Here is a 13,074-nt window from a genome sequence, read left to right on the forward strand (position 1 = left end):
AAATCTATAAACGTTATCGATTTATTTGGTTTTTTAAAAAATGAGTGCGCTAATTCTTTTTGGCTCTGAGCATTTTATTTAATTGCACATACCATATTTTAAAACGCTATGCCATGTGAGAGCGTAAAAATTGAACTCTTTTAAAAATTCTCTAAGTCAAAAACTTAATAGCATCACTCTTCTGCTACACAGATCTGGTCTTACTCAAAAACCTAATTATCTCTATCGAATTTCTTACTCTCAGCTCTCGAGTTCTCCTCATAATCTCACGCTCTCCTCTCGCTTGCCGCCTCACCCAGTCTTGCCGTGACTTTCTCTTGCCGGTCGCCTCTCTCGACTCCCTCTCTCTGGCCGACTTGCTCTCTATCCTCACTCTCGCTAACTCACTCTATCGCCGCCTCTTATCTCTCGCTGCTTCACACCACCGCCACTCCCTTGCCGCTACAAGACCACAATTCCTCATCCTCAGGTATTTTGTGGTTTAGATCTTCGGTTTCTAGTTATAGGACTAGCGACCCTTGATTGGCTCTTTATCTGTTGAGATTTCTCATTTTACATCAAAATTACCAACTCGTAACCTACTTTCTCCATCCTGACTTAACGCTTCGGTTTTGCTTTTGGTGGTCAACCTTGTCTCTTTTTTATTCCCCCTTCCAGTTATCTGATTATGTAGAAAGTTGGCTCCTTTTTCTCCTTTCCGATTCATTATGTGACTATGTAGAAAGTTTCAATCTTTGTGCTGTAAGCAAATTTATACTCACTCCTGTTGGTGAGTTTGTTTCAGGGACCTTTGGATTTGGACTTAAAAGTATTTAAATCTGTTGTGAAATTCTGGTAGCTCTCGTACAGAACTCGATTCCAGTTTCGGCTGTCTTGTTCTTTCTCCATCTATGGTCTTAATCTTCTCTCAGCAAGTTTATATATGGAATTCCAATTACTTGAACTGTAAAGCTTGCTCTTTGTTTATATTAGCTTCTAGCTGAAACCACACAAATTCGTTATCTCATCAAAGTTACTATTTGATATTTGATTGGATTGTTTATTAGTATCTTTGCAAAGCTCCTATATGTAATTGGTTAAGCTGATATGTGGCAAATCTATTCTCTTATTCATGATAACAGCTACAAGATTACATCGAAAGCAGGTATTGTTTGTATTTGATGCCTTGATTTCATATACGAAGTTCCTGGAATCTGTTTGAAAAAGCAGACATTTACCCTTCATTTCTGTCTTTGTATATATCATTTTTATGCCTAACCTATCTATCTTGTATCCTACATAGGTTTGTGATGAAAAAGCTTAGCGAATGATACCGTTCAAGTAGAGATTTTTTCTTAGAGCCAATTGACTATATTGGAACCAAGCAAACTTGCATTTCCTAGTTTAATGCTTCTCAACCTTAAAGTTGTACAAGATTAACGCTGCTAAGTTGGCTTTTTCTCTTTTAGAGCTTATATTGATTGATCAAATTCAATATATACTGAATTTTACTTGTCTTTACACTTGGCATTGTATACTCTTCACATAGTTATTCTATCACAGCCTCATTCCATACAATTCTATAGACGTTAGCATGGTTTCAAAAGCTTTAACTGTTGAGCTCTTTATCACTTCAAACTTCTTTGATTCTGATAGCTACGAGGCCCAACATCCACCAATTCTGTACCAGTACCGAAGGAGGAAGAAGGCCCAAGAAGGAGAGGCGACATCTGCCTAAACCTTACTCGAGAGGTAACTATGGTTAAGGAATAAACTCTGGTAACTAGGATCCCGAGGTGCTGCAACGACTCACGTGGTGTGTTGGGAGAATGTTGGTGACGTGTCTTAGGAGATTCCTTAGTATAAGAGTGAGTACTGGTATTAGCGTCTGTTTCATCAAAGGATTGATCAAAGTTGTTAGGGAGGTGAGAGACTCCATTTTCTCTCAGGTCGTGTAACTTGATCATTCTGAAATATAGATATCTATCTATTTCTTCTTTAAGCTCTCTTTTGCTACTACAAACCGTATCAGATTCTCTATTACTTGTAGTCTTTCATTCGTACAGGTGAGGATTTTGATCTGATTGTTTTTTTTTTCCTTTTACATTTCAGAAAGTAGAAGATGCTCTTGAAAAGGATTCTTGTGGAGCAGAGGAAGGAATTGTACTAGAAGATGAAGTGGGCTTTATCTAGTTTGCTAAGTTTCATGAGTACAATTTCTGTTTTAAATAATTTAAGTATTTAATGTGTTTTTTTTTTTTTTTTTTGTAAAATACTGCTACTATTAATGATTATTTTTTTGCCCTTGTGAATTGAAATTTTTATGGAATTTAAAATTCAAAATTCAAAATTTAAAATTCAAAATGTAAACCCAAATCGATATGAATAATAATATTAATAACAAAATGGAAATGCTATTGTAGAATATATAATTGCAGATAAAAAAGTGCTATATTAAATGATGAAATAATAGCATGACTAAAAACTGCTATCTAATGTGGCCGAGCTATTATGACGGGCGATGATAGAGCATTCTTAAAACCGCTATGGTATTGTTAGATAGCGTTTTTCCGATGCTAATAATACCTTATTTTACTGTAGTGTGTGTTACCTGTATAGAAACGAAATGCGTTTGACTTGACGCATTCCAAATTAGAATATTTTTGTTATTAGGGGTTTCTAGACATACAATATCGATTGATATAAATGTTCCTGTTATAGTGCTCAATAAAAGTATTCAATCCCAAACAAACTACATACAGTATATAACTTGCTACACATTAAAATAAGCAAATGTATACCTTGCTATGTTTTAGTTTTTTGTAAGAAAATTAATTTATTTTATTCAACAGTTATTTATCCTATTATATATTAGATAATATTTTAGGGGTTTTGATATTACTTTCTTATAGAGTATGGTTCTGATCTAGCAGGTATTACTAGACCTAGTGTTGAATCTTTGCAAGAGATCAATATGTAATTTTAACAATAACCATATATTTTATGAATGAGACTTTAATTAAGAAAATTTCACTGGAAAATGTAACTCAATGTAATAAAAACTAGAAAATACAAAAGAATAAACTCTTTCAAATGAGCAAGAATACGTAAAAGATAGAAGAAAATTTGGAGTTCTATAAAAGCAAAGATAAGATAGCTAGCATGTTATATTCTTTAAAAGTATATCGTTCTGTAGAACTGTATATATTGATGATCTATAGAACTGTATATATTTTTCATCTCTCTTCAACATGTTATTTCATTATGAATATGGACTTCTGAAAAAGAAATATAATCAGTTATATAGACAATATGATAGTTCATATATATATTATGTTAAAAGAAATATATGGTCATTGCTAATGTTTTTTTTATTTATCATTAATATGCATACTCAACACAAATTAAATCAATACATATATCTATATATAACTTGTATACATTGATATATTTTTGTGAAAAATAATGGCTTGCTTCTTGCGCAGCTAGAGAGTTGAGAAAGACTATTAATCTTGATTTACTTCATCAATCTAGAGAACTATAATACAGATATGAAGCAACAAAATTCACAAAAAATATATTATTTTTTGAACCAAGATATAAACAATATTTTTTTACATCCAAAAATAAAGATAGTAGCAGAAAATAAAATTGATGAACAAAAATATCCAAAAAAAAATTATATAATACTCAATTTGTTTTACAAGACATTTTTTTTTGTTAAAAAAACAGTGTTTCAACATATTACATATAGATTTATTCACATTGGATAATAATTAATCAAAAACAAAAGAACAAACAGTCTCATAAAGCAAAAACAGAGGAACAAGGAACCATATAAATAAAGCATCAGTCTCCAATGATTTCAACATGCTTCCACTTCCATGTTTCTCAATCTTAAATATCATGTGGCACATGCGTCTCTGTATAATCTCTCATGAAGCCATGCTGATTCACCCATAGCCAAATATGATTGGAAACGATCATCTCTTGTAATTCTTGCTTTTTGAGATGTCCCAAGTGATCCTATTAGATTTTAGAGTTTCCATCACAAGATAAAGTTAAACACAGATACTGGGAGCTAAATGTGTGTTGTTAGGCGCTATTAAAAATAAGTAAACCCTAATCTACATTTCACACAGATTAAAAAAATATTTTAAATATAAAAATTTATAGATTCAATAAATTACGTACAATTGAATGGGGTGATACCTGCCTTAAAAACATTCATAATATTTTTGGCTAACAGATAAATTAGACATTTGATTAGATAACTCATTTTGAAATTTATGTAAAATTTAGTACCAAATTTGGTAATATATTAGGTAGTCACCGTTACCCTAGATTCTAACTCTTATCTTAGGTAAACTTAAACTAAAAAACTAAATTGCAAAAGCATTTATATACATATATATATAGTTTACTTATCATATTGTGAACATCGACATTTTTTAAACGCTAACGAAATCAAATATTATTAAATGAAAATGACACATATCACAAATCCATAAAATGAAAAATCATAATCATTCAGATAATAAAATAAAACCACAACGATAAATAAAAAAAAGTAACAAAAAAACTTAATTGCAAAAACACTTGAGAATTATTTTATTTTTTGCTTATCAAAATGTGAATGTCCATTCTCGAAACACTAAGGGAACCATGTATTATTGGTAAAATTTGGACTGGTAACAGGGATGATACTGCTTGAGCTGGCTGTGGTCAGAGCAGTAGAGGAATCACCGGGGATTTGTTGTTGTTGCTGTTGAGGGTAGTGATAGTGGTGGTGGTGCTGGTGGTGGTGGAGGGGTTGTGGTGGTTGGGGTTGTGGTGGTTATCCATATGCTGAGATGCATAATTCATTTGCTCAGGATGGTTGTTCATCATCTCCATAAACCGTTGTTGCGGGATCTGATTATGAATTTGACTGAGATTCATATTTCGAGTTTGCTCAAAGAACCCAACATGTGGAGTGGCAGGATGACGAAATTGTTGATGTTGATGATGATGTTGCTATTGCTGAATATAGTTAAAATAAGCTGCGGCAGCAGCAGAAGAGGAGGAAGAATAAACCTCATGAATCGTAGCGGCTGGTGCGGTTGTAGCCAAAGCAACTGCCAAAGATCCAATGCCTTCTGAAAAATGAGCCGCAGCCGCAGTGACAGCATTATTAGAAGATTCACCCATCTCCATACTAGAATTCTCCAATATCTCGATTTTGTGATTAATATCTCTTTGATATTGGTCAATCACATAACCTAAGTCATTGAGATCCAAAATATTGAGATGAAACCTCTCCAGGCTACTATCCCAACATTGGAACATGACTTCAATCATCTCTTGCTCCCTGTTATCCTTCCCCAGTTTCCTCAGATTCTCGGACAATTTGGCGATCCTCTGTCTGAGAAAGGTCTCTTGGTCCACCATTTTTTTTTGTTGGTCCATCTCCGGCAACGTCTGGAAATCCGAAACTATCCTTCGCACACCAGAAGTCGATGGCCACACATCTGGATTGGAGTTATTAGGACTGTAGATGATGGCACAGGCAGTGACACCACAGAGAGTCGAGAGCTCCTTCGCTTTCTTCAGCAAACTTTTCTTTCTTTTTTGAAAGGTTGCTTTCCTCGACGAGTTATTTTCAATGAAAGCAAGCTTCACCTTCTTCCTCGTCATGATAGACTTTTTTAAAAAAGTTTTTTTTTTGTCTGTTTGTTTGCTTTGTGTTAGTGGTGCTCTAAATCAATGGATGAGTTGTGTTATATAGTAATAGAGGGATACAAAGATTTGTCTCCTTTATTATCGATATTATTATTTTATTTATAGAGAGTAAAATAAAAATAATCATAATAATTACAACTAATAAAATTATGAGTCTATTTAATTAGTTTTTATATCTTAGTCACCTATATAAATAGGATGGCATAGGTAAAACAATTGTACATCAATGTTACAAAAATATTTGTAGATATTTAAGATAATATCTGAGATTTGGTTTAGTAAATGGGTCAAAGTTTCTTTTTAATATATTTTTAGAATTGGTTTTCTTTATTAGAGACTTTGAATGTGAGTTATTTTGACTTGAAAAGTGACCACAAACTAATGCATTATAAAGATTATTCTCTTAAGTTCATAGTTCAAAATCTAGTGTTTTGAATTTACATATTGTATCTACTATCTAGTTAGAAACTTAAAATAGCCATTTTGAAGAGTGATTTTTTTATATCTTAACATTATAAGGAGTCCAAAGATATAATAAGAGTCGATATTTTTTAAACAATAAAAACTGTAGTTTAGGTTATGAAAGTTGAAAATAACTAAAAACAGAAAAAGATGAGAGAATATTTTGTTTCCAGCTTGTGCAGTAATTTTCAGATTATAAGATCACACTAGGTAATAAATCTGAGTATACATTATACTTAAGTTAAAAATCTTGTTTTTATAGATCAAAAATTCCAGAAATAAATAAATAAATTTGATTAATGAAAAATGAATTGTTTCACCAAAGGTCTATATATTTTTGAAAGAAATTAGTTATATATTTATCAAATCTATTGAATAGTTAAATTATTTTTTTAAATTTATTATTAATAAATTATTGTTTTGATACAAAATTTTATAATACTCTAATATTATTAAAAAAATATTTTTAAAAAAATATCTGTAATATATTACTTATCAATATCTGCAAAAACATTTTTAATAATATTGAAAAAATAATAGGACAAAAATATTCAGTAAAAGATATATTAGCATATCTAGAATTATGAAAATTCTATTATTTTAGGTAGGTTCTTCATTTGGTCAATTGATTGATAGATACATATATTTATGTATTGCTAATAAAAAATACAATGTAACGAAATCTATTCAAATATAATTGTTTTTTTTGGAAAATAGTATTTTGGAAAATTGCATTTTGTTTTGATATTAAGTGAAAGATATACTAGCATATCTCATTTAGTAGCAATATATAGTAAAATATCTCTTTTAATAATAATTATATTTAAATATATTTTTGTAACATTTCGTTTCTTATTATGAATACATAAATATATGTATCTATCAATCAATTGACCAAATGAAGAATCTACCTAAAATAATATAATGTTCATAATTTCATATATGCCAGTGTGTCTTTCACTGAATATTTTTTCCTACTATTTTTTCAATATTACTAAAAATTTCCATAAATAAATAAATTGAATTGATTAATTAAAAATCAATTGTTTGATCAAACGTCTATATAATTTTGAAAAATAAGTATATATTTATCAAAACTATTGCATAATTAAATATTTTTAAAAATTTATATTGAATAAATTATTATTTTGATACAAATTTAATAATATCAAAAACCTTATTAAAAATATTTTTAATTTTAAAAGTTTATTAGTTTCACAAAAAATAATAGTAAAAGCATATTACTAGATCAAAATCTGCAACATTTTCTCTTTCAATAGTATAGAAAAATTAGTAGAAAAAAAAACATTCAATGAAAGATATACTAATATATCTGGAATTATAAACATTCTATTATTTTAGGTAGATTCTTCATTCGGTCAATTGATTGATAGATACATGTATTTGTGTATTGCTTATAAGAAATACAATGTAACAAAATCTATTCAAATATAATTTTTTCTAGAAAATAGCATTTTGTTTTTACAATTCAAGCTATTGCTTAAATCGTATATATGTTTTTATCGAGATAGGCCTGCTCTTGAAGTGAAGGGAATAAAATTATTACTTTGCCCCTCAGATTTTTAAAAAACATTTTTGAACCCAATTATCTAATTAAGATCTGGATAAAATGGTGGTATAGTGTTAATTTTTGAGTTTGTGTGTGGTGATTTGCTACAAAAATATTCATGTGTTACCTGTATAGAAACGAAATGCGTTTGACTTGGCGCATTCCGAATTAGAATATTTTTGTCATTAGGGTTTTCTAGACATACAATATCGATTTATATAAATGTTCCTTTTATAGTGCTCAATTAGAGTATTCAATCCCAAACAAACTACATACAGTATATAACTTGCTACACATTAAAATAAGCAAATGTATACCTTGCTATGTTTTAGTTTTTTTGTAAAAAAATTAATTTATTTTATTCAACAGTTATTTATCCTATTATATATTAGATAATATTTTAGGGGTTTTGATATTACTTTCTTATAGAGTATGGTTCTGATCTAGCAGGTATTACTAGACCTAGTGTTGAATCATTGCAAGAGATCAATATGTAATTTTAACAATAACCATATATTTTATGAATGAGACTTTAATTAAGAAAATTTCACTGGAAAATGTAACTCAATGTAATAAAAACTAGAAAATACAAGAGAATAAACTCTTTCAAATGAACAAGAATACGTAAAAGATAGAAGAAAATTTGGAGTTCTATAAAAGCATAGATAAGATAGCTAGCATGTTGTATTCTTTAAAAGTATATCGTTCTGTAGAACTGTATATATTGATGATCTATAGAACTGTATATATTTTTCATCTCTCTTCAACATGTTATTTCATTATGAATATGGACTTCTGAAAAAGAAATATAATCAGTTATATAGACAATATGATAGTTCATATATATATTATGTTAAAAGAAATATATGGTCATTGCTAATGTTTTTTTTATTTATCATTAATATGCATACTCAACACAAATTAAATCAATACATATATCTATATATAACTTGTATACATTGATATATTTTTGTGAAAAATAATGGCTTGCTTCTTGCGCAGCTAGAGAGTTGAGAAAGACTATTAATCTTGATTTACTTCATCAATCTAGAGAACTATAATACAGATATGAAGCAACAAAATTCACAAAAAATATATTATTTTTTGACCCAAGATATAAACAATATTTTTTTACATCCAAAAATAAAGATAGTAGCAGAAAATAAAATTGATGAACAAAAATATCCAAAAAAAAATTATATAATACTCAATTTGTTTTACAAGACATTTTTTTTTGTTAAAAAAACAGTGTTTCAACATATTACATATAGATTTATTCACATTGGATAATAATTAATCAAAAACAAAAGAACAAACAGTCTCATAAAGCAAAAACAGAGGAACAAAGAACCATATAAATAAAGCATCAGTCTCCAATGATTTTAACATGCTTCCACTTCCATGTTTCTCAATCTTAAATATCATGTGGCACATGCGTCTTTGTATAATCTCTCATGAAGCCATGCTGATTCACCCATAGCCAAATATGATTGGAGACGATCATCTCTTGTAATTAATGCTTTTTGAGATGTCCCAAGTGATCCTATTAGATTTTAGAGTTTCCATCACAAGATAAAGTTAAACACAGATACTGGGAGCTAAATGTGTGTTGTTAGGCGCTATTAAAAATAAGTAAACCCTAATCTACATTTCACACAGATTAAAAAAATATTTTAAATATAAAAATTTATAGATTCAATAAATTACGTACAATTGAATGGGTGATACCTGCCTTAAAAACATTCATAATATTTTTGGCTAACAGATAAATTAGACATTTGATTAGAAAACTCATTTTGAAATTTATGTAAAATTTAGTACCAAATTTGGTAATATATTAGGTAGTCACCGTTACCCTAGATTCTAACTCTTATCTTAGGTAAACTTAAACTAAAAAACTAAAATGCAAAAGCATTTATATACATATATATATATATAGTTTACTTATCATATTGTGAACGTCGACATTTTTTAAACGCTAACGAAATCATATATTATTAAATGAAAATGACACATATCACAAATCCATAAAATGAAAAATCATAATCATTCAGATAATAAAATAAAACCACAACGATAAATAAAAAAAAGTAACAAAAAAACTTAATTGCAAAAGCACTTGAGAATTATTTTATTTTTTGCTTATCAAAATGTGAATGTCCATTCTCGAAACACTAAGGGAACCATGTATTATTGGTAAAATTTGGACTGGTAACAGGGATGATACTGCTTGAGCTGGCTGTGGTCAGAGCAGTAGAGGAATCACCGGGGATTTGCTGTTGTTGCTGTTGAGGGTAGTGATAGTGGTGGTGGTGCTGGTGGTGGTGGAAGGGGTTGTGGTGGTTGGGGTTGTGGTGGTTATCCATATGCTGAGATGCATAATTCATTTGCTCAGGATGGTTGTTCATCATCTCCATAAACCGTTGTTGCGGGATCTGATTATGAATTTGACTCAGATTCATATTTCGAGTTTGCTCATAGAACCCAACATGTGGAGTGGCAGGATGACGAAATTGTTGATGTTGATGATGATGTTGCTGTTGCTGAATAGAGTTAAAATAAACTGCGGCAGCAGCAGAAGAGGAGGAAGAATAAACCTCATGAATCGTAGCAGCTGGTGCGGTTGTAGCCAAAGCAACTGCCAAAGATCCAATGCCTTCTGAAAAGTGAGCCGCAGCTGCAGTGACAGCATTATTAGAAGATTCACCCATCTCCATACTAGAACTCTCCAATATCTCGATTTTGTGATTAATATATCTTTGATATTGGTCAATCACATAACCTAAGTCATTGAGATCCAAAATATTGAGATGAAACCTCTCCAGGCTACTATCCCAACATTGGAACATGACTTCAATCATCTCTTGCTCCCTGTTATCCTTCCCCAGTTTCCTCAGATTCTCGGACAATTTGGCGATCCTCTGTCTGAGAAAGGTCTCTTGGTCCACCATTTTTTTTTGTTGGTCCATCTCCGGCAACGTCTGGAAATCCGAAACTATCCTTCGCACACCAGAAGTCGATGGCCACACATCTGGATTGGAGTTATTAGGACTGTAGATGATGGCACAGGCAGTGACACCACAGAGAGTCGAGAGCTCCTTCGCTTTCTTCAGCAAGCTTTTCTTTCTTTTTTGAAAGGTTGCTTTCCTCGACGAGTTATTTTCAATGAAAGCAAGTTTCACCTTCTTCCTCGTCATGATAGACTTTTTTAAAAAAGTTTTTTTTTTGTCTGTTTGTTTGCTTTGTGTTAGTGGTGCTCTAAATTAATGGATGAGTTGTGTTATATAGTAATGGAGGGATACAAAGATTTGTCTCCTTTATTATAGATATTATTATTTTATTTATAGAGAGTAAAATAAAAATAATAATAATAATTACAACTAATAAAATTATGAGTCTATTTAATTAGTTTTTATATCTTAGTCACCTATATAAATAGGATGGCATAGGTAAAACAATTGTACATCAATGTTACAAAAATATTTGTAGATATTTAAGATAATATCTGAGATTTGGTTTAGTAAATGGGTCAAAGTTTCTTTTTAATATATTTTTAGAATTGGTTTTCTTTATTAGAGACTTTGAATGTGAGTTATTTTGACTTGAAAAGTGACCACAAACTAATGCATTATAAAGATTATTCTCTTAAGTTCATAGTTCAAAATCTAGTGTTTTGAATTTACATATTGTATCTACTATCTAGTTAGAAACTTAAAATAGCCATTTTGAAGAGTGATTTTTTTATATCTTAACATTATAAGGAGTCCAACGATATAATAAGAGTCGATATTTTCTAAACAATAAAAACTGTAGTTTAGGTTATGAAAGTTGAAAATAACTAAAAACAGAAAAAGATGAGAGAATATTTTGTTTCCAGCTTGTGCTGTAATTTTCAGATTATAAGATCACACTAGGTAATAAATCTGAGTATACATTATACTTACGTTAAAAATCTTGTTTTTATAGATCAAAACTTCCAGAAATAAATAAATAAATTTGATTAATGAAAAATGAATTGTTTCACCAAAGGTCTATATATTTTTGAAAAAAACTAGTTATATATTTATCAAATCTATTGAATAGTTAAATTATTTTTTAAAATTTATTATTAATAAATTATTGTTTTGATACAAAATTTTATAATACTCTAATATTATTAAAAAATATTTTACAAAAAATATCTGTAATATATTACTAGATCAATATCTGCAAAAATTTTTTTAATAATATTGAAAAAATAATAGGACAAAAATATTCAGTAAAAGATATATTAGCATATCTAGAATTATGAAAATTCTATTATTTTAGGTAGGTTTTTCATTTGGTCAATTGATTGATAGATACATTTATTTATGTATTGCTAATAAAAAATACAATGTAACGAAATCTATTCAAATATAATTGTTTTTTTTGGAAAATACCATTTTTTTTTATATTAAGTGAAATATATACTAGCATATCTCATTTAGTAGCAATATATAGTAAAATATCTCTTTTAATAATAATTATATTTGAATATATTTTTTTACATTGCGTTTCTTATTATGAATACATAAATATATGTATCTATCAATAAATTGACCAAATGAAGAATCTACCTAAAATAATATAATGTTCATAATTTCATATATGCCAGTGTGTCTTTCAATGAATATTTTTTTCCTACTATTTTTTCAATATTACTAAAAATTTCCATAAATAAATAAATTGAATTGATTAATTAGAAATCAATTGTTTGATCAAATGTCTATATAATTTTGAAAAAATAAGTATATATTTATCAAAACAATTGCATAATTAAATATTTTTAAAAATTTGTAATTAATAAATTAATATTTTGATACAAATTTAATAATATCAAAAACCTTATTAAAAATATTTTTAATTCTAAAATTTTATTAGTTTTACAAAAAAATAATAGTAAAAACATATTACTAGATCAAAATCTGCAACATTTTCTCTTTCAATAGTATAGAAAAATTAGTTGAAAAAAACTTTCAATGAAAGATATACTAACATATTTGGAATTATAAACATTCTATTATTTTAGGTAGATTATTCATTCGGTCAATTGATTGATAGATACATGTATTTATGTGTTGCTTATAAGAAATACAATGTAACAAAATCTATTCAAATATAATTTTTTCTAGAAAATAGCATTTTGTTTTTACAATTCAAGCTATTGCTTAAATCGTATATATGTTTTTATCGAGATAGGCCTGCTCTTGAAGTGAAGGGAATAAAATTATTATTTTGTCCCTCAGATTTTTAAAAAACATTTTTGAACCCAATTATCTAATTAAGATCTGGATAAAATGGTGGTATAGTGTTAATTTTTG

General features: G+C 28.8%; 1 protein-coding gene, 1 long non-coding RNA gene and 1 pseudogene across 3 annotated transcripts; 1 reads left to right on the top strand and 2 right to left on the bottom strand.

Moving 5' to 3' along the window:
* The first annotated feature begins 108 nt into the window (after positions 1–108).
* LOC112084670 lies at positions 109–2,269 on the top strand. Of its 2 annotated transcripts, none has more exons than XR_002898336.1 (3): positions 109–469; positions 1,636–1,928; positions 2,092–2,269. It is a non-coding gene; the product is annotated as an uncharacterized LOC112084670 (long non-coding RNA). The 2 variants fall into 2 exon arrangements; XR_002898335.1 differs by having other exon boundaries at positions 1,636–1,904.
* A 2,364-nt stretch (positions 2,270–4,633) lies between these two features.
* Positions 4,634–5,655, bottom strand: LOC18013993 (annotated as a pseudogene).
* A 4,251-nt stretch (positions 5,656–9,906) lies between these two features.
* Positions 9,907–10,929, bottom strand: LOC18013994 (agamous-like MADS-box protein AGL80). Its single transcript, XM_024153627.1, has 2 exons — positions 10,330–10,929; positions 9,907–10,275 (listed from the first exon to the last, which is right to left on the bottom strand). Exons 1-2 carry the CDS (start codon positions 10,927–10,929, stop codon positions 9,907–9,909), a joined length of 969 nt encoding a protein of 322 aa, XP_024009395.1.
* Between the last annotated feature and the right edge of the window lie 2,145 nt (positions 10,930–13,074).

Source organism: Eutrema salsugineum, unplaced genomic scaffold (assembly GCF_000478725.1).
Source record: "Eutrema salsugineum unplaced genomic scaffold, Eutsalg1_0 scaffold_4, whole genome shotgun sequence".
Lineage (NCBI taxonomy): Eukaryota > Viridiplantae > Streptophyta > Magnoliopsida > Brassicales > Brassicaceae > Eutrema > Eutrema salsugineum.